The sequence below is a fragment of the Anomalospiza imberbis genome, chromosome 18 (assembly GCF_031753505.1).
Source record: "Anomalospiza imberbis isolate Cuckoo-Finch-1a 21T00152 chromosome 18, ASM3175350v1, whole genome shotgun sequence".
Classification (NCBI taxonomy): Eukaryota; Metazoa; Chordata; class Aves; order Passeriformes; family Viduidae; genus Anomalospiza; species Anomalospiza imberbis.
This window is the reverse complement of record NC_089698.1, coordinates 3524122-3545645: the sequence shown is the minus strand read 5'-3', so window position 1 is coordinate 3545645 and position 21524 is coordinate 3524122. Positions and strand designations below refer to the sequence as shown.

Here is a 21524-nt window from a genome sequence, read left to right as displayed (position 1 = left end):
TGTGGAAAATGCTGTGGGGTGTTCAGCACTCAGAGGAGGCGGCCGGTTCCTACCCTGTCCCTGCTCTGGCGCAGCTGCAGCGCTGCTGCATCTGCTGAGGAACAAGTTTGTCACTGGAATGCCCAGCTCCATCCTGTGGTGTCCCACTGAATTCCCCTCTACCTCCGCAGTGAGTGGGACTTGCTTGCCAGAAGTGCTTTTTCTGGGCACTCTGCAGGCGTTGACTTTATTTTTTCAATGTATTTCTCTGAATCAAAGAGCCATTTTCCTACTCTGAAGACATTTTTCCCTTCCCTCTACAGCTGATTAATCAAAAACCTCTAACTACCTCTGCTGAGCTTGCTAGATCAGATGTCACAGAGCACCTGGTAAGGCTCTCTCACCCAAACTTACTTTCACCCTTTGAATCACATTTGTGGTTTCTTTTATAGCTCTATAATTTTTCTCCCTCCTTGTCCAGCACCCTGCATATCTGTTATTGCTGCTGGTGGTGACAGCACATGTGGAACCGGTTGGGATGTGCCTGCTCTGGCAGGGACACTGTCACCCCTCCTTGCCGGCCGTGCTGCCTCTGGCCTTGCCACACCTTCGTCCTCTGTGCCTTGTTTGTTTCTCTCCCAAACAGCTTTAGTGACACAGGTGCCTATTCTGGGCTGTGTTCTCTGCCTGGCTGCATTCCTGGAGGTTGGGTCATTCCTGGGGTGGCAGGGGAGTGGGTCCTGTCCAAGGGAAGGGAAGGGGCTGCTGCTCCAGCTGCGGGTTGTGATCAACAGCTCAGGCACATTTTATGTCCACTTGGTGGGGTTGGGTTGTTCTGATCAGTAGAGGAGAACAGGAGTAGTAGATGCTGATTGCTGATTGTTTTTCCATAGTGATGCTTGTAGGAATATCTAGCTGACACATGGAATGGCCGGAGCAGCCGTGAGCCTCCCAAGGCCTGTGTCCCCACAGCCCAACACCAATTCCAGCTGGCCCAGAGCTCTGTAGATGGTGCAAAGAATGGAGTGAGGTGGGGAGGGGCACTGGGCTGTGCCAGAGGTCTCCACAGCAGGTAGCAGGAAATTGTAGTAAATCCAATTTCTCTTCAATCCCTGTTGTGTGCCCTGGAAAGAGTGGTGAGATCTGAGGCACTCGCGTGTTGGCTGCCCCCCAAGGCACTGGGCAGTTTCTCTGGTTTCTCTGAGGTGAAGTCTGTCCTTGCCACCCAGCTGTGGAAAGGCTGGTTTTCCACACAGGTAATTTTTGCCTGTTCCTGCTTTGCTTTGGATGTGTCAGGGCTGTTGTGTTCAGTTCCAAGTCAGGCTGACTTCAACAGCAGCACATCAATTTTCCTTGGAACAGCAGGACCTGGTCCCCAGCAGAGCTCAGGCCACAGGGGAACATGGGGATTTTATGTACATGCCCCTCGTGGTGGGGGTTTTCTCCTTAAACCCCACAGGCCTCACCCAAAAGGGGCTGGATCTGAGGAGCTCCCAGGTGCAGATCTTCCCCCATTACCTGATTGCTGTTTACTGGACTCAGCTGAATTCAAAATGCCCAAATTAACTGGAAACCCCCAGGCTGAACCCACCTGCCATGGGTCCAGGGCTGTGCCTTTGCTGTCCCACTCCAGAGCTCTGTAGGTCGCTGTTTTGGGGTGATGGTTGTGGGATGGGGGATTTGGAACTCCACCAGGGTGTCACCTGTGCTCGTTCCCCATTGCCCTGGGGAGAACAGGGGTGTGTGCTTTGGGATGAGGTGCTAGAAAATATTTTGGTTGCAGGAAAAGATTTAAGCACTCTCTAGGAGGAAATCCTTTCAAAGAAAGAAATACCTTTGGGTTTTAGAATTGAAGAACTGGAGAAATGTTTATTCCTTGGAGAATATTAGGAATATTTCCAGTTTGTCCCAGCAGAGGTGCCACAGAGATGGGTCCCAGGTGCTTTGCACAGCTGAATTTTTCTCGGGACTTCCCAAACCAGCTTGTGTTTGAGAGATGGAGGGGAAACCCTAAATAATGAAGAGGCCTCTGACAAAACACGAGCTTATAAATGGAGGCAGATTAATCCAGGCCCGAGTCCTGGATTTTACAGCCCACATCGATCCCTGGACCTCCACCGACTTCATGGGACTAATCTGTCTCTGTGCTCAGCAGCTCTCTCTGGGATCGGCAGAGTCACAATTTCGCGACTCTCCTGGATCTTTGCTCGTTGTTTCGTGTGATGGCGAAAAAAAAGTTTAAAAACAATGAAAAAGAAAAAAAGTTTAAACTCCATCCGGCCTGTCCTGTTTCGGCAGCTCCCGCGGAGGGACGAACTGCAGGCAGCCTGGGGAAGAAAGGCTGCGGAAATGGGCAATGTCGGAGCGGGGCTGTCGGGGATGGAAGGGGGCCTGGCTCGGGGACCCGCTGAGGTTTGTCGGGGCGAGGTGGGGAGGAGGCGGCGGGGCCGCCCCCGGCCGGGGGGAGGCGGAGCCGGGCCGGGGGAGGCCCCGCGGCGGCGGGAAGCGGCGGGCGCAGCCGGGACGCGCACGGTACCGGGGACGGGGGCAGCGGGGGGCGGCCGGGAGGCTCCCGGGGCTCGGCCCGGTGGGCGCGGGCCGGGGTGGAGGGGTTACAGCGGGCCCCTCCCGGGGCTGCCACGTCCTTCTCGGGGTCCTGCCGCGGCCCCGAGCTCCGTCCTGCTCTGGGCGACGCCGTGACGGCTCCGGTCAGTGCTGGGGACGGGGGAGGTTGGGAAGCCCCAGGGTCCTGGATGCTCCATCCGCCGGCGGCTCCAGGCCCCGCGGTAGCCCCGAGGCCGTCCCGCACGGGGCAGGGGGCTCGATGCCCGGGGCCGCTCCCCGCGGGCTCCGCTCGGTGGTGGAGAACGAGGGTGGGACCAGCTCCCTGCTCCCGGCAGGTGACGAGGCGGCCGGAGCTGGGAGCGGAGCCCACCGCGGCCCCGGGGAGTCGAGGAGAGGGAGAGTAGCCCGGAGGCACTGGCGGGCCAAGGGAGGCTCGTGCTGAGCTCCCCGGGCGGCTCCGACAAGGACAGGCGCCCACGGAGCGAGCTGGGGACGTGCTGGCGGCAGGAGTGGATCTCGGAGGATTTGTGGGCCAAGGCTGCAGGGCTGCCCAAAGAGGAAGGGAGGCTGGCAGGGTTGTGATAAAAACACGAGAGCCTCTCCTGCAGCCAGCCACGCAGCCCATCTGGAACCCCCCCGTGTGCTCTTCCAGCAAACTCGGAGTTTCACTCATACGGTTTTCATTGCTGGAGTGTGGCCTTAATCAGGAATTGGGTTTGATGGTCCTGCCCCTCGCTGGGTACCCACAGGGATGGGATGAAGCCGGGATGCCCGAGGGTGAGGTCAGCTCTGGACAGGAGGAGATGGGGAGGACAATGTCACCCCCCTGCCAGGTTGGAATGTGGGCATCACCTGCTTAATTTGCCTGCAAAGGCTGAGATGACAGGGTGTCATTGGTGTTAATGGAGGGAAATTATGGCTGTTCCTCATCTTGGCATTGTGGCTGCAGGGTGAGGATGCTGGGGTCAGCTTGACCAACAGCTTCCCTGGATCAGTGTTAGAAACACAAGGGCAGCTGCCCCCACCTCCATCACGAGGTGCCAGATAAGGGCTGGAGCTTTTTGCTCCTGTAATCAATGCTTTGTTTGGAGAAGTTTGGAAATACCTTGTGAGGAAGTTCCTTGTTGTAGAGCAGCACAGCGGGGTGCAAACAGAACTGGGAAGGCAGCAGGGGCTCCGCGTGGTGCCGGGGGAGGTGATGCAAAGCCAGCGGTATCACCATGAAGCAACTTCCCGTCAGCAGGGCCCAGCCAGCTGTGTCGGAATGTCACGCTCTTGTCACCTTCACTGGGTGAAAAAAGCAAGATTTGGCATCCTTGGTCAGCCCCAAATGGGGAGGTGACACTCTGCTCTTGTCCCCCAGACACTGGCAGGGTGATGCCAGCTTGATCCAGAGCCATGTCCAGGTACCTGAAGCACTTCACGGTGGTGGGCGATGACCCCGTGCAATGGAGCAACGACTATCGGAAATGGGAGGAGGAGGAGGAGGCTGGGGAGAAGCAGCCAGATGCAGAGATCAAGCTGGAGCCCCCCAGGAGACACATCTCCTTCCAGTACATGATGAAAAAGCTCTTCAGCTCCCACAGGTTTCAGGTGAGGCTGAACAAACCCAGGCCAAGGGCTCCTGTGACAGCAGAGCTGCTGTGGGACAGAGCTCAGGGAGAGCACTGAGGTCGTGAACCCTCACAGTGCAAAGAGCAGCAGCTGCTTCTGAGCTGAGCTGCCCTGTCAGAACAGAGCAACTCTGCTGCAGGTGCAGATGTCCCCTGAGAGTAGACAAGCCCCAGTGCACAATCACCACAGCTCTGGCACATGCTCTCCTCCTGCTCCCTGAGCCCCCCACGCCGAGCGGGGTCTGGTGAGGAGCCAGGTGGTTCCATGTGGAATAACCCACCATTTGGGGCAGCAGGAGTGGGAGCAATTGAAAGCTCCATGAAACACAACCAGCCAAATCAGGGTTGTGGGCATCAAGGTGTGTTTAGCTGAAGGGCTACATTGGTTCCTCTTGCTCCTCTGTCTGTTCTGGCATGGGATTCATGTTGGTTCTTCTCCTCCAACAGATTGGGGTTGTCTGCTTGGTGATCCTGGATGCCTTGCTGGTTCTTGGGGAATTGCTTATGGATTTGAAAATCATCCATCCGGACAGATATAATATAACCCCAAAGGTAAAATGTGGGGAAACCTCAACATGAACAGCAGTTCCCTCCCTTTGGTGTCTCAAAGCCCCCTGGATAGGCTGGGCAAGGCAGGACCTGGACTTTCAGCCTTGCTGAGCCAGTGGTCACAGAAGAAAAGTCCTCAGCCCTTCTCTTTGTAGAGCCAAACCAGAGGTGCCCTCAAGCAGCAGAGGCTTTCCAGCCTGCTCTGCCTGTGTGCACTCTGCAGGGCTTCCTGCCTTAAACTTGTGCTCTTCTCCCAGGTTTTCCACTACCTCTCCCTGTCCATTTTAACCATCTTCCTGGTTGAGGTGGGGTTTAAAGTCTTTGTCTACCGCCGGGAGTTCTTCCACCACAAGTTCGAGGTGCTGGATGCGATCGTTGTCGTTGTGTCCTTCATCCTCGACATCGTCCTCATCTTCCGGGAGCACGAGTTTGAGGCCGTGGGGCTCCTGATCCTCCTGCGGCTCTGGAGGGTGGCCCGGATCATCAACGGTGGGTGTAGGGCTGGGCTGCATTTCCCAAACTTCCCTGAATTACCTGGCCTTTGTTCCTTTCTCAAACCCAACCCCAGGGGTCTTGCTCTCCCAGTGAACTCAGAGTTCCACAGGTGTGGAACTGTAATCAGGCTGCAATTTCTTTGGAGCAGTGACAATCTGCTGCTTGTGTTGGTGTGGTGCCTCAGGTGCATGGCAGCCAAGCACGCTCTCCCTAAAAAAACCCTGTTCCTGCACCCTTCTCCTGGAGAGGGATGGCTCATGTTCTGAATTTCCATTGTGGGATCCTTTTGGCAGGGGAGCCCCTGTCTTCCTGAATTTGCTGCTACAGCAGAGTAGTTTTTAATGCTCTGTTCTGCTGTCACTCCATTATCCCCTCCAGGGATGCTGCAGGGAATGTCCTGGTCTTACTCTAGATCTTTCTTGCTTGAATCCAAAGGGTTTGCCATAAAAAGAGAAATAGGAAATGTCTCCAAATCAGGCTTTAAGTGACTTCACTGCCGTAACTGTTGCAAATAGATGTAAATTTGGATATATCTGAAACAAGCGTAGCTGCAAACATTTTCTTCCTTCTTGAGGAAGGAATTTTGGGATTCCAAAGAATATGGCAATGAATGATCTCAACTTCCTGCATGAAACCTCAGCTCAAGCTCTGTCCTGTGTCACTTTTGGTGGGTGCTCCGTATTTGACACAGCTGGGAGCAGAAGAGGGGATTGCTGAGGGCCCATTGCCCTCAGCCCCTTTCAATGGGGAGAAGGTCGGCAGCTGCAGCCAGAAAGAAGAGAGATGTGAGAGCAGTTTGTGGCTTTCCTAGTTCAGAGTGAAAGTCAGAGAGAAACTGGATTTGCTGTGGGAACCATGGGAGCCTCACAGTACAGCAGAAAACTGGCACTGCAATTATGGGTAAATCCCCTCATCCTTGGGTGCTCCAGGCTCCCTGCCAAGCTTTATGCAATGTCCACCTGCTTGCAGCAAAAAGAGACAAAGGGAATCTGCCCCACGCCGGGGTGTTGGGTGTCAGTGTCTGGGCAAGGTTCCTGTCGACGCTGTCAATGCAAATGAGCGGCAGCGCTGCTTTGACCTCGGAGAACTGAACCCCCAGAGCCCAAACCGGTGCCTGGAGCACTGGAATCAGCCATGACCCAGAGGAGCTGTGGCAGGAGGGAGAACGTGATGTTCTTCAAGCTCTCATCGAGCTGCTTTGTTTTATTTTTGTGGGAAGAAAATGCCTTCAGTGTGGGGGCTGAGTTGACATGGAATCACCAAATGGTGCTTTATAGAGAAGTGACACCTCTGCCATGAGGAGACACTGCCTGCTCTCACTGCAGCTGTGCAAGGTGAAGCCACAGCCCTGGGGACCTGAGGATGTGCCAGGTCCTGTTCTGCCAGGCCAAAGTGATCGGCCCAGGGGGTGGAGGAGCCCTGTGGCCCAGGCCTTGCTCTGCTGTCACACCTAAAACTGCTAAAACACAACAAAGCTGCCCCAGCTGCACCCCAGGGCTCTGCCAAGGGAGCAAATTCAGGAACTGAGTGACAGTCAGAGTGATTCATTCAGCCCTGAGGCTGGGCTGCCTCTCCCCAGCAGAGTATCAGTATCCGAACCCCCCCCCCCCCGGCTGGCTGATTTAAAACCCTTCCTCATTAAGAAAAGCACTTGGGAAGGGTGGTTGAAGATGACAGAAGCTGAACTGGAGAGGAACACGTTTAACTCCTTGTGCACAGGGCCTGTGTGCCGTGAACTCCTGCTCGTGGCTGTTTTACAATGTAAAGCAAACCCCCTGTGAATTGTTCCACAGGAATCATTTTATCGGTGAAGACCCGCTCGGAGCAACAAGTGTCCAAGTTAAAGCAGGCAAACCTGAAACTTGCCACAAGGGTGGAACAACTGGAACACAGCTGTTTGGAGAAGGTAAAAAAACACTTTTAATTTGGGTTTACCTGCTAATGGTGATCCTTGTGCAAGGTTGGCACTGTTGGCTTGGTTTCCTCATGGGAAAGTGCGGGGTGAGCTGGGCTGAAGCAGCACAGCCCTGCCCGTGCCTCCCTGGGCTGCTCCTCCTCAGAGGAATGATGTCTCTACCCCTGTCCTACTTCTTTTGGCCAGGTTGTGCTGTTTTCTTGCAGCAGGAGATACATTATAGCAGTGGGAAGATCTGTGGGAACCTAGGAAGTGGCTTGCAGGCTGGTAATGATTTGAATTTTGTCTCCTACAGGAGCAAGAAATCGAGAGGCTGAATAACATATTGAAACAGCATGGACTCCTCAGCCAGCAAAAATAAGAGGCCATTTTTCCAAGGTGGGAATCCTGCTTGGAGATTGCAGTGTTGGAATCTGCCAGCTTGACCTGAAAGGTTTTTCTGTCTCTTTGCTTCCTCTTGTATTGTGTTTTCTATAAACATTTTCTATTTGACCCCGCTTTGATCAGACCTTGGGATGGCAAAAATAGTTCTACTGGAAAATTAATCACACACAGTCCCTGTAAACAGTATTTTTTTTTCTTTCTTGTACAGTCAAAACTGCAAAATAATTTAATAAAGACACATCTTTACAAGCTATACATCCAGAAAAGTACCACTTATTTAAAATAATTTCTTTCTTTTCTGTGATAACATTCTTTACTTGCAACAAACTTGCAATATAAATTAAAAGAACCCAGGCTGAAAAGGTAATTTCTTCTCCACCAGCTGCCTGTTCATCATCAATACATCTCTTTGCCAACCATTCTTTTCATACTGTTGGTAGTTTCCTCATTTCTGTTGCTGCTTGTGCCACTTTGTTATTTATATAACATTCATTTCAGAAACACCAACACACCACTCCTTTCCCTGACAAAGAAATCAGCTCCAAAATAGAGGCAAACATGTGCCATCTTACGTCAAACAATGCCTTGTTCCAGCAGCAGATCCCCGTTCTGATATTGCATTCCCTCATCTCTTCTTCCCTTTTCACTGCTCCCTCACAGCCCGTGGGGCTGCAAAGTTCTTTGTTCCCACAGCTCATAAATCCATGTATTAAAAGAACTGTAATATGTAAGAACAGATGTAGGTGAGTGCACTGCTGGGAACAGTCAGACTCCAGAAAAGCCATAAAAAAGCAAATTCTAAAAGGCCAGGCTGGTGTTTGAATTTTTTCAGGTGCTAGAGTGTCCCTGTGGAGAGGCTGTTTGAGAGCTGAAGAGTGAGATTTAAGAAGTGGCAATTCTGAGAGCTGGTGACTGCAGCAGGTGTCTCCAATGGATTTCAGCCCCACTCAGCTGGAGGGGTCACTGAAACCACAACTCAACTGTTCAGGTTTTTTACAAAAGGTAATTAATTAGTGGTGTGGGGAAAATAGCCAGAAATATGTGGCTTATTAATCTATGCAAGGAGATAAAGCAGAGGCCTTATCTAATAGCACATGATGAGTTTAATTAGCAATTTAGCTCTGCTGTTATGGGATAATGAAATTGCTTTCCCGGTGTGTCGCTGTGCTCTTCCCCTCCTGCCTCTGCTTGGCAGGCTGGGGCTGGATCCCACGTGCTGTGACTGGGCCAGAGCCACCAGCAAGTTCAAACTGCAACCTTTGTCCTCTCTGCAGAGTTATAATTGGGTACTTTCCACTTCATGGGGGTTTCTTCACTCTAAAGCTTCTGAGAACCCTCACAAGGTCTCACCCTTCCTCTCTTGGCCAATTTTAGCCCAGTATCTACAACTTAGAAGAAAGTGATGGCCCATCATAGTCACAGGATAAACTATGGACTAAAAATAAGATAAAGCAGAAATATGGGTTTTTTTTATGTGTACTTACCTTAGACAAAGGGATAGAAAAAGTCAAAGGGTAACTTGATGTTAATGGTGGGCCAAGCTTTGTAGCTTGGCTCTGCAGGTGAAGAAATGTCAGTGAAAACGACAGAACTTGTTATAGGAATAATCCTTTCCCTTCCTAAGGGAAGCTGCAATGAAAATACAAACAGAACTTAGCTTCAGTTTTCTATTTGTACAATCATTTATTTGGTCTGGGTTATATTTGTTAAAAAGGTTTTTGTTTTTTTTTTTTTCCATATAGTTCCATGTTTCTTTCCATAAATGATATATAGATTTTTATTGAAGTGTGTTTTGGCAAGGAGCCCACAGCTGTGTTTGAGCTGGAAGAGAACTGCTGGGTGTAAATACATTCTAATTTGAAGTGCTGCCTTCAGATAATGAGATTATCTGGGTCATTGTCACACAGCTGATACCCAAAGAAAACAAGCCACTTGTTTTATCTTAAATCCTGTAATTTAATTACATACCTGCTTCAGTGTGGTGGTAGTGATTGTGGCTGTAACATTCACTATCCTGGCTTGTGGATTGACCAGGGATCCATATTTAGTCCACTTCACTTCTATTCCCAGTGACACAGGTATTTGGCATGAGCTCTGCAAAGTGTGACAAATCATCTCATTGTCTGCCTTATGCAGAAACCATCACAGTAATTAATTATTCATTTTATTAAAAGGGTAGAATGTCCCCAGAAAGCTCACTGAGGAGGTTACCAGAGCAGATGGACCCCGTACTGTTGCTGGGCAGGACAAAATCCTGAACTCTGCCAGGGCAGAATTCTGAAGACTACAATCTTAAATATTTTTATGCATTTCTTCTTGAACTATCACACTTCTGGTTACAAGAAACCATTCACTCTTTAGTTGGAGAAGCATGCAAGAGACCATCCACAATCTTATATTGTGCTTCTCTTTCTCTTACCCTGGCCTGGAGGAAGAGGGGAAACCCTGATTCTGTTCCTTCCCTCTGTCACCTCTGGTGCTTCAACCTCAGAAGAGCAACATTCTAACCTGTGTTTAAACAACTCATTTTGTACCCAGTATGTTGCCCTGATCCATAGCTGAGGTGCCTGGATACCAGCTTGATGAAATGTAACTCCTACAGCAAGAGTGAAACTCTCCTCTGTGAATATTCCGTGAGGTTCTTCCAGCTTATTTCTGCATTCCCAGCCCCATTTTCTCCTCCAGTTGGTTCCTGCATTTTTAGGGTGTGAAGCTGAGCTGATGCTGCAGCACAGGCACAGATCTCATGAGGGTGGAGGGGTGGAAGTGGTTTAACTTTCACCTGTTCTGAGATGTGGAGCTGAGTTATTGGCACCCAGTCGAGCACATCCTGGGCTTGAGAATTCCCAAATGAGGCCACATACTCAGGAAAGCTTTGGCCCTTCAGCACATCAAGGAGTGTCTGAGCCAAAGGTTGGCATTTCATAGCTGCTGTAATTCTTCCAGAAAACAAAATAAAAAAGATGAGTTACAGCAAAATCCATTGGTTTGGCACAATCATCATTTCTCCTTGCTCTCTGCTCTGTTCAAGCCTTCTGGCTACAGTTGCTAATGTACACAATCTTTCCAAGAGAAAGACCATTGTTAATTAAATGACATTTTTTATAATTAAATACTCCATTCTCAATACTCTTCCAGCTGTATCAATGGCCCAGGACCTGAACAGAGCCTAAGGGAAAGGGTTGTCAGAGGGTTAAAAGCATTAAATTTAAAAAAAAAAAATTACTTCTTACCGTAACTTACAGCCTGATATCATGTTATAACCAAATAATACTGGGGCTCTGGCTCCCTGTGCTGCCAGGCAGTCCTGGGTGGATGTGCTGTGCAGAATGGTGAGTTGGCTGTGTTTGTTACTACTCTGAATGATGCCAGATGTAACACACAGTTAAGGGAAATTAAATGCTTGATGGATATCGGGACAAAAAAAGAATCCTTAATCATATCCTTAAAATATAGCTGCAAATGCTATAATGGCTCAAGATTCCTCTCACAGTGTGAAAAAGCACCAGGGTGTGCAATGGAGGGCTAAATGTACCTCACTACATAGTCCCAGGAGATTGCAGTCAGGACTGAGTCATTCCCTCCTAAAACACAGCCAGAAAAACACATTTTTATTTTTGGTAGAGAACAGATGTATTTCATAGATGTCCATGCTAGAAAGGGTTTGTGAGGATGGACCAGAGCAAGTGAAGCAAACAGAAATGCAGCAGGGAAAGGATATCCTTGAGGCTGGAATCCTGCTCTGACAGGCAGCCCAACAACATAACCAGGATTGCCACTGAGAGGAACTGGCTTTGTATTTTCCTGCAATGCAAACAGAGCATTAGTTCTTATCCTGCACTGAATTGGCTGAAAAACACAGAAATATTTCAGTTATTTTAGGATTATGACCTGCCTTGAATGATGAGGGCAAGACTGTAAGTAAGGCTTGGCTTTCTCTGTTATAGTCACGAGCTGGGGCTCATAAATGTGACAGACTTTGGAGGCCTTCATTGCCCAGCTCTGAAATGCTGCCTCATCTGGGCATCCTGGGCAAGTTCTGCTTTACCTTGCTGCTAACAATTGTTCTGATTCAAGTTTAGTAAGTTTTGTAATTAAATGTCTTTTACCAAGTCACCCATGACATCTCCACAGTTACCTGAGTGAAGCTGATTTCAAAGCTCTGCTCTATTGAAAGCTCTTCTTTGCTAATTGCCCCCAAGACAAAAGCAGCAGCTGCTTCTATTATTTCTCCTGTGTCTGTGTGGGTAATGTGATAATTCACCTGAAAATTAAACATTTTAGATATTAATTTGAATAAATACATAAGAGAAACTAGAAAAAAAATTAAACCGTGCAAGTATTTTCTTTCTTCCTTGCTTAAGAAACTCAGGTCCTGGGTGGGGATGGATTTTATCCTTTAGAGGCTGGTGCCTCTTCACATCTGACTTCTTGATAAACCTAAGCACAGACACAACGTTCATCTACTTGAAAATTAAAAGATGATGTGCAGCTTCTGTTCCTCTCTCTGTCATTAGTGCACCTGAAATCATCTTCTCCCAAGCATAAAGTAAATTCCAAACTCATGTCATTGCCTGTTTTGCCACATACACAGAAGTAACACCAGGATTTCAGCCTGGCTCCATGTTATATTGCAGAGTTATTATTTTGTTGCAAAACACTCCCTTTTACCCAAAATCAGTGCTTCTCCCATGACATTTACTTTGGAGATGTCACAATATATGGAAACTGCAAGGCCTTCCTGGCAGCTTTGCAGTTTGGGAATCAGAAGTGATTTGATGCATAGATGCTTTCCATCAGCTCTGAGGAGGAAAAGGCTGCCAGACCTACCCCAAGAACTGCATTGATGCACAGTTCATCCAAAACCATTGGGAGCCTCAGGACATCACTGCTGCTCAGTAAAGTCCTCATTCCATTCAGAGACTGGACAACTAGGGACTGGACAGTAATATTCACCTGAAAAACAGACTCAGGTCAGCTCTGAACACTGGGTATAATTAATTTTGGCTCTTTCTGTGTTATTGTATTTGTGACCTTTCCGAGATCTGTTCCACAGCAACAGCACGCAGTAATTCTCTGAACAACTGCTGTGTTAGAAGTACTGCTGAAGCTCAACCAAAGGGCCTGGGTTTAAATAAACAAATAGATTTTCTTGAAAAGAGGGCGTTTTATATGAGAGGAATGTATCAGGCTTGAATGACTGCAGGCAGCATTTTATCTTGGAGTTGCTAAGTATCATTACTGATAGCAAATGATGTAATTTTTTTAATGTAAAGATTTGATCAATCAGTGAAAAATTCCCCCTGACTATAACTTAATAAGAATTTTGCCCACAGCTCTTCCAACTAATTTAGAAGGATACTTACCATCTGACTTGATTTGGGCACCTGAGGGAGAATAAAAGGACAAATTAAAGCAGTAGCAAAAGTCTGACCTATTGCACATAGCAGTCAAGTAAAGCAGGTAAGGCTTTGTCTATTTAACTCTTTCTCATAGCAATAACTTTTATGTTATGGAGTTATTTTGATACAAACCAGAGTATCCAGGAAGTGTGAAAAGAACTCCCACAATCAAATCCCCTCCTTCTTCTGACTCTTAGAATTATTCAGAGACCACCAGTTTAGGAAACCTGCCAAGCTGTGCTTCCCAAAGAAATGAAGAGCTTTTGTTGTCCTGTTCCATAGTTTCATTGTCTCTAAACCAATAAAAGAGAAGCAAGTATCTCTCTTGTTATACAGTTGCCCCACTGAAAAATTTCCACCAAAAATATTTCATGGAAAGGTAGAAATGTCAGAATAAGGTCATCAATCAGGCCTATCTTGTCAAAGGTTTTACTTTCCTGACTTTCCAATGAATGTTTGAGTCACATCTTTGGGAAGGGACCAAGGATTGGACTCTGATCATGAAGCAATTTGGCAGAATTATGATGGGATACTGACAGCAGTGACTCATCTCCTGTCCCAGCAGGGAACACATTCCTGGGAGCTGCAGACCTGAAGGTGGTGCAGGTACAGTTTGTCACACATTTATCATCCCAAGGTACAGCCCAGCCATCAGAACGAGCTAGATGAATAAAAGTCCCTGTAAAGATTAGCCTCATCCTTCAGGGAACAGTGCTATTTCTGACTGGGCTAGGAGGAGTGAGCACCACTCCTAAAGTTCTGTTTATCCATGACCGGGGTGATGGATGATGTCTCTGGAGGTCACTGGCAGACAGCACTGCAGCCATGCTGCTGCCTCAGCTTCCCCCCAGCAGGGAGGCAGGAAAGGCAGGAACAGCTCGTCGCTTTGGCAGCTCCACACTCCCCACTAACCACGGTGTGTGTGAAGCACCACTGTGAGAACCCTGCCGGGAGATTCCAGCACTCCCCAGCACTCCTTGGATCTGCTGGTCAGGCCAGGGCAGAGAGCAGAGATTATCTGCAACAATTCCCAAAACGTTGTTCTCACTCCAGCCGCCCATCCTGGCAGGCAGGGTGGGCTTCTGGGGATGGGGTTTTCTGGAGGACCCGCTGTCCCAGTGCTCCCAGTAAGGCTCCCTCAGTTACTGGTTTGCCGTTTCTTTTGCCGGCAGCTCCACCTGCTGGCACTGGGAGGGCTCCTGCTCTGTCCTGTGGCCACTCTGTCCCCAGTGCCATCACTTTTCTGTTGTCACATCCCACCTCCAGCTCCCTTTGGGAAGGGAACCTTCCCACAGAGCATCTCCAGCAGCTTCTCAGCCTTCTCCAGTTCCTGCATCCGATCCTTCCTGACATCCAGCATGCTCTGGGCAGAACTCTGACCCCTCCCCAGCTCAGCCACTGCCTTGGCAGACAGCACAGGGATAAGGGGTTATGGATTTTCCAGTCAGGAAAGGGAATTCATCTTTAAAGTCAAACCCACTCAGCTGCTGGAGCCTGGCCTGAGCTGCTCTTGTTCTTTTCTGATCGTGCAGCCAACAAGAACTAATTTTGGGAGGACATGCAGACACTCAAAGCCCTTCTGAGGCAGTGTTTTCTCCACTTCTTCCACAGTAGGAGGATCAAAAGCCAACATTTGGGAGCAATTCTTGGCTGATTTCAGTGAGATCTTGAAGGAGCAGGAGAATGATCCCACCTGTGAGGGTGTGAACTGCTTAGTGGGCTTTCCTTGCCTTTGGGATCTTTGGAATCTGTGAGCAGCCTGGAAGGGGTCTTTAAGCAGTTACTCACTGCTAATTAAATGAATTTAAATACTGACATAAATTAAAATAACTTTAATGGTGAAGAGGTTGCTGTTTCTTTACAACCTTCAGCTTCTGGAAGGAGCCATCAGGTTAAGGTATGATGTATTTCAGTTTGATTTTTTCATGACTGATTTCTTTGTCTTTCTGAATATCCTTACAGGGGATGTATTTGTACAGAAGACATCACCCCCAGGTCAGAAAGGGATGACAATGTAGGCAAAGCTTTGAAAAATAACCCTAGACTGGATTTTAGCAGGCAGGATCCAAAGAAACTTACTCTCAGTTATGTTGTTTGGGACCATAAAGAAGGCTGTGCCAGCCCCCACTATCAAAAACTGAGGCTTGGAGCAAAGGATTAAACTGAAAAGTTCCTCTTTCAGTACAATGTTTTAGCAACTCTTTAAAACTCAGGTTTCTTAGAATTATGTGTTCTGATAAATGGGCTTCTTGGAAAAGCCTGAACATGCACAGGAGCGTGAAACTGCACTAGCTCAGTGCCACGACCTTGGCTCTTCAACACTATTATTTTTTACTTTATCTTTGACAATATTATTTATATTTAGCTAAGCAGAGAACAGTAAATGCTTCTGTTACCAAAGCTTGAAGTAAAAACATTCCCAAAGGCTTTCTGTATAGAAGTTTGCTGTATAGGTAGATGTTTCTTCCCAACCCACAATTTTAAAATCCAAATAAAACACCATATCCCTCAGTAAACAGAAGTTACTTCATTCTGCAGATGTAAAAGATATAAAATATGAGTATTTCAGCTACATGACTGTTTCAAATCATACTTACTGCCAAAATGCTGGAGTTGATATAAAACAACATGCTAAGTGCTTGAATGCTGTCACATTTTTCCACACTTACTGATCTAATGCATTTTGTGGCTTGGTTTACTAAAAAACCTGGGAAAAAAAAAGTCACCAAGTATTAATTGAAGGAGGAAATGAAAGAGCTATTATGAAAAGCATATATGAAAAACAATACAAGAACTTAGGTACAAGCAAAATTGAAAATAAATGTCATCTCTATTGCAGATAAGGTTTTATGTGACCTTTGAAGAATGAAACCTTTTCTATTCTCAAAAAAATGCTATGAGAAAAAATATTACTTCTTAACAAGTAGAAAAAGCTTCATGAAAATTAAGTAATTTTTGAATCTCTTAGTTAAGATTTTTATTTTCTTTCACAAGAGACTTCAGTCCTGTAATCACCACCCTGACTCTTACGAGACCACATTTCATGATGACAGTGGGGTTTGGGAAATGCAGGTGTGGGTTTGGTTGTGGCTTTTTTTCCTTCACCTCCCCCTCTGTAGATTTTCAGGAAATAGTGTAAAAGGTTAAAATGCAGAGCTCAGCCTGCAAATCTGACTGGTGAGAGGAGCCTCTGAGCAAAGGGAAGCTGCCAAAGGCTGTCCAGGCAGGGCTGGCTTGGTGCAAACCCCTCCTCCCTCAGGGTGTCACCCTTGTACTGTTGGATTAAACAATTTATGCCAAACAGGACATTTTATTGTTGGATAAACAACCCTTTAACAAGATTCTCAGGGATTCACATATCTCACTTTGAATGTTTAATAGAGTTGCAACGCAATTTCCATTCTATGTCTTAAAAAAGCAAACAAAACAGAGAAATAGAAGTGATTTGAAAATCAACTGCTTGTGAACCTTTAGCTGAATTCTCCATGGGGAGTGTGCCAGCTTTCTGACTGACTAATCTAAGAGCAGAATACTAGAAAGCAAAAATTTGGGATTCAAGTGTACTTTCCAACCTGCAGGGTTTGCATCAGAGCACCAAGAAGAGACAACAGGACTTGGCAGCCTTACAAATGCATCCTCTGTCTGGACAGGAACCCCATACTGCCAAATAAAAACCACAGTCAGGTACACAGGTGTGTTTCAGCCCATTTTTATTAACAACAAATATGAATAAAAGCAGTACTTATTTCCACAGGATCTCTCAATAATGCTCTGTGCAGCAATTTTTCAGTCACTGCTACAGCTTTATGCTGAAAATAGCAGGAAAAAAAGTGCCTTGTTTTTCAAAGATCTTAAAAATCTAGTTCACTTTTTGAGTAACTGAACACAAAACATTAGATTTCTTCTTTTTGTGTTTCTGAATTTAAAGTCCAATATAAATTTTGCTTCTTCCAGCAAACTGCATTATTTAAAAGAAACAATGCGAACAATGCTGATTTCTTCTTTCTGGAATAATCTAATACTAACTGCATCAAATATAATTTACCTGCTATTGAATCAGAGATAATTTACCTCATATCTGGAAGTTTCATTTGCCTCAGGGGGATTTTGAGCATCTGCATCCAAATTCCAGCTGTCAGGCTCAGCACTGAATGTAGCACCTCCAAATTTATCAAGCAACTGATCAAAATTTTCTGCTGTTGGAATTTCAGGGGATTTGAGGTACAGGGCTTGTTTATCTGTCAAAATATTTTAAAAAAGGAGATAATTTAAGGAAAAAAAATACAGAAACAATACTTAGTAACAATGAGACAACTTTAAACATGATTTATTTAGGATGCTAAATTATTTACAAAAAAACCCCACCCAGACTATTTTGTTTTTTCCAGCAGAGAAGACCAAGAGTACCAGGTGTTTAATTCCATGTTTTCATAAGTGAAAGGATTACAACATAAGGACTGTGAGCAGACAGAATTACCAGTTTCCTGAGAGGTTTAATAAAACAAAAATAGTTTTAAATTTAGTCTTTTTTTCCTGGTACCTAACGAGCCAGCAAAAAATAACACCACAATGCTTAATATTGCCTACAACTCTACTTACAGTTTGTAGCATGAATGCAGAAAATACTGGGATTGACTTGGTCAATTATTTTAAATATCCTTTCTGGTGGATTTGCTTCAACGTCAAGAGAATACACAGCAGCTTTCTGACTACACAGCTGGCTGTCACCTCTGCAAAGAAACAAAATAAATGAATGACCCTAGAAATCAGTGATGAACTAGATGAATTAGAAGTTAGTGTTGAGCAGATTTTAAAGTTCTTTTAATCTACTGAGGCAGCAACAGAAAAACAAAAAAGCATGAAATTACTGAATTTAACATAATTTGTGGAACATTTGTGCATCCTTAGAAGGTTCCTATTGTTTTATACTCTGTGCTTAATAATAAATAATAGAGAATTCTCCCACATGTTTTATTCAGCAGAGGAAACTGTGAGCAGCAACATGAAGGAAGGTAAGAAACAGACTGGGGGAGGGAAAACCAGTGACAATATGAGAGAGAAAATGCCAAATTGTGTGGGATCCAGATGGTTGAGGCCCCAAAAAATGCAGGGCTGCACCACAGGCCACACACAGCTCAGCAGCACTTTCATTTCTACAACCCAAGTGGGATGTCAGAGCAGAAAAACGGGTCAGTTTTGTGGATATTGGAATAATATTCAATTTGAGCAGGGAATGGGAAGAATTCCTGCTTGAGATGCAAGTGAAAGAAATGGCAGAGTGAGGAACAGGAGGTGAAATAACCCAGCCTGTCTTGGAAAAGTGTTTGAGGCAGTGCCACGGGCTCATCAAGAGCCCAGAGCTGCAGGAGAATGTGCCAGTTCAGAGCCTGGCAGCACTGGTGTGTCCTACATGCTACAAGCTGATGATCCCTGTGAAACTGGTATTTAGCAGCATAGAGCAGCTAAGGACAGGCCCTGGAGAAGTGAAATGACTTTCAGAAATTTTGAAGCCTGGAGTTAAGCTCTCTTCCATGAGGTGAGTCACTTGTTAACAGGATCCCATCATAAATCAAACCCTTCTGCTGCTGTTTCAGAGATCTCATGGCCTCTGCATTGAGATCAGCCAAAATAACACAAATATGCAAATGTAGATAAACTCTGATGTAAATAACGAGACCCACAACACCTGCAGACACTGAAAATCCCCTGGCTTTTCATGCAAAATAAACAGTTTTACACAAAAGAATTTGGGCAAAGGAACACAATTTCATTTGAGGCATTTCTAGTTGACAAAGGCAGCACTGTCATCCGAGGCAATTAAAGTGTCACTCAGGAGGGTGTTGATTAGACCTTTCTGATCTATATAAATATCTGTAAATGGGGAGCAGGAGTCTTTTGTGTGCCAGAACAATAAGAAACCACAGTCTGGCATGACTGCTAATTCAAATTCCAAAGCACCAAGAATAAACCCGGTGCTCAGATTGGCATAATTTATACAGAAGGTGGGCTGAAAAGCTGCACTTATTGTTCTGAGAAGTCACCAAGAGATTTTTTTTTGCACGTTATTATTTTGAAGTGGGCTTTCTTAACTCCTCTTTGAGAAGATGGAATTGGGTGAAGGTGTTTTCAGATTAAATAGCAAAGAAACAACTCTTGGCTTTACTTTTTTGGTATAATGTTACATTTTAGTGTTTGTGAAGTGACAGAGGGGGTGCAGGTTCGGATGGTGAATTGCAAAATTAGGGTCAGAAAAATGCTCAGAGCTTCAACAAGCTCTGAACTGATTTATTGTGTAGCTGATGTCATAAATGTAATCAAAGAGGTTACTGATAAAAACTGGTGATCTAGAGAAGTGGCCAGATTGGTCCTTTGGTATCAGTTTTCTTAACTTCCAGACACTGCACTGATCAAAGTCTAAAGATGCATCATTCTTCCACCCCAAAAAAAGCATCACCACCTAAATGCCCACAGCGAGGAGCAGATTGAAACAGGAGGGAAGAGGGAATGAGAGGGGGAGAAGGGGTGGGAGGTGGATTTGCTGCTCTGCCTGGTTGGGGACAGAGTGCAGGATGGCAGCAGGGAGGGGTGGGAATTGCTCAGAGGAGAAGACAGAGCCCTGCCAAAGGCAGGCAGCAGATGAAGAACGATTTTGTGCTTTCTGGTGATTTCTGCACTCACATGACCAGCGGGACCGAGCACGTGGTGAAGAGGCTGAAGTCCTCGGCACTGCAGTCGGGGTCACAGCAGCAGTTGATGTCACACTGTGCCACCAGCAGGTCGCAGACACACAGCCTGGCAACTGCACCAGAGACAGACATGAGACCTGCGGCGGGGACTTGGCACTTCATGTCCCAAACACTTCCACTTTTCACCAAACACTTCCACTTTTCACCAAACACTTCCACTTTTCACCTCGCCCTGGGTTTGACAGTGGTCTAAAGTCTTCTCCAAATTCAAGTTTTCTTGAAGCTATTTTTAAAAGCCATCTTTTCTGCTGCTGAGCAAATTTATTTGGAACACATGGACAAAATCAAGGCATGCTAAAAGCTGTTCCCTGAGAAACAAAACCCAACAGGGATTTTGGAGGTGTGAAAATCTACTCAGCAGAGGAAAAAAAAAAAAAAAGGAGATACCAAAGGTGTGCTTATCTGCTTGTTTCAGCTTATTGGGAAGAAAAAGAAAACATTTTGAAAGAGCAGAGATGTTTACAAGTATTGAGGATGGAATACATTTCCCTCATGTGCCAACACAACCATAATTGACTTATTTGAAACTGTTTTTTCTCTCTGTTTTTAGATACAGTGAAATACTGTAATCACAGACAGAGTCATTGCTAATAATTCTGTAAACTGGCTCAGTAAAATATAATTGGCAAGTTCTTCAAACTCTCTGAGGTCTTCAAGTTTGTACATTCAAAGAATAGATATTATTCTACTGAACTTTTGAGAATTTTTACTGAATTTTTGAGAGTTGCTGTTCTACAATTAATCTGGATTTAAGAATAGCACATAATGAGGAAAATTAAGGCCACTGGTTAATTTGAAAAACATTCAAAGAATATTTTCATAACTAATTCCTTTATTTATTCCTATGTTTATTCCTTTGCTGCCTGTTTCCCTGTGGCCTCCGGGATGTTCTCTGGCCACCTGAACGGTATCCAGGTATTTCCTGGAATCTCTGAAGTTCTGACTGTTTTGATGGCTGAGCTTAGCTGTAGATCCCTAGCTCACCCTGTAAACAAGAGAAGTTTAAACATGGATGATTAGATTGCAAGGTTATGCCTGCGAGATTGGGGATTTAAGTCTCTTTTCCCTAAGGAGGTAGCACTGGGGTGGGTTTCGTTTGGCAAGCAACCCATGGAAAGCTCAGCTGAGGGCAACACCACCCTATATAAAAGTGATATAAAAGTGTAGCAAATTATACAGTGGGAAACACCTTCTGAGAACACAGTAACCAAACTTTGCGAGCTCTCTTTTTATGACAATGTACCCACAGCGCTGGGGCTGAGCCTGGGGCAGAGCGTGCAGCCAGTTCGAGGTGTGGCGAGCTCTCCAAGGACACCCAGGGCACTCCGGGCTCCTGGGCCAGCTCGGAGCTGCCCGCTGTGCCCAGAGCAGCGCTGGGTGGGCAGGAGGCCCTGCCCTCCACCCCCACCGACCCCCAGCGCTGTGGGATGCCCGGCTACGTGATGTCCATGCCACGATCAGCGTGCCCAGGGCCTGCGGGCTGCAGAGGCCCAGGGGTGCCCGAGCAGCGCTGCAGAGAGCCCCAGAGATCCCCGGGAGAAGCCGGGCGGGTGTGCCAGTCCCGGGCCAGCGCAATGCGAAGGGGAGGCCAAAGGCCGAATGCCCGAGGGAGGCCGCGAGCGGGGTTCCCCTCAGCCGGGGAGCGCCGCCGGTGCCCCGCAGCGCCCGGAGGGCACCCACCGTCCGTGACCGGGGCCGGCGCGCTGCGGACCCGCGCCTGTGCGGCATCACGAGTGTCTGCGGGCTCCGCGGCCGGCTCTTCTGCCCGGAGCGGAAGGAGGAGGAGGAGGAGGAGGACGAAGTAAACCCCGAGCCTCGGCGGCGCCGCCATGGCGGCCGCCCTTAGCAACGGCGCGTTGCCAGGGCGCGCGGGGCG

At 46.9% G+C, this 21524-nt stretch overlaps 2 protein-coding genes across 3 annotated transcripts; one reads left to right on the top strand and one right to left on the bottom strand.

Moving 5' to 3' along the window:
• Positions 1–2416: 2416 nt before the first annotated feature.
• On the top strand, positions 2417–7755 carry HVCN1 (hydrogen voltage gated channel 1). 2 transcript variants are annotated; one of them, XM_068208516.1, is made up of 6 exons: positions 2417–2511; positions 3908–4137; positions 4605–4709; positions 4964–5195; positions 6995–7107; positions 7412–7755. In XM_068208516.1, the coding sequence occupies exons 2-6, from the start codon at positions 3943–3945 to the stop codon at positions 7475–7477; spliced, it is 711 nt and encodes a 236-aa protein (XP_068064617.1). In that variant the 5' UTR covers positions 2417–2511; positions 3908–3942; the 3' UTR covers positions 7478–7755. The 2 variants fall into 2 exon arrangements, with proteins under 2 accessions (XP_068064617.1, XP_068064618.1); XM_068208517.1 differs by lacking the exon at positions 2417–2511 and adding an exon at positions 2550–2687.
• On the bottom strand, positions 7754–21521 carry TCTN1 (tectonic family member 1). Its single transcript, XM_068208508.1, has 15 exons — positions 21329–21521; positions 19581–19701; positions 17502–17632; positions 16974–17140; positions 16475–16562; positions 15500–15609; positions 12867–12887; positions 12331–12456; positions 11639–11764; positions 11222–11304; positions 10734–10874; positions 10283–10439; positions 9469–9594; positions 8985–9129; positions 7754–8218 (listed from the first exon to the last, which is right to left on the bottom strand). Exons 1-14 carry the CDS (start codon positions 21477–21479, stop codon positions 8986–8988), a joined length of 1692 nt encoding a protein of 563 aa, XP_068064609.1. The 5' UTR covers positions 21480–21521; the 3' UTR covers positions 7754–8218; position 8985.
• Positions 21522–21524: the final 3 nt, after the last annotated feature.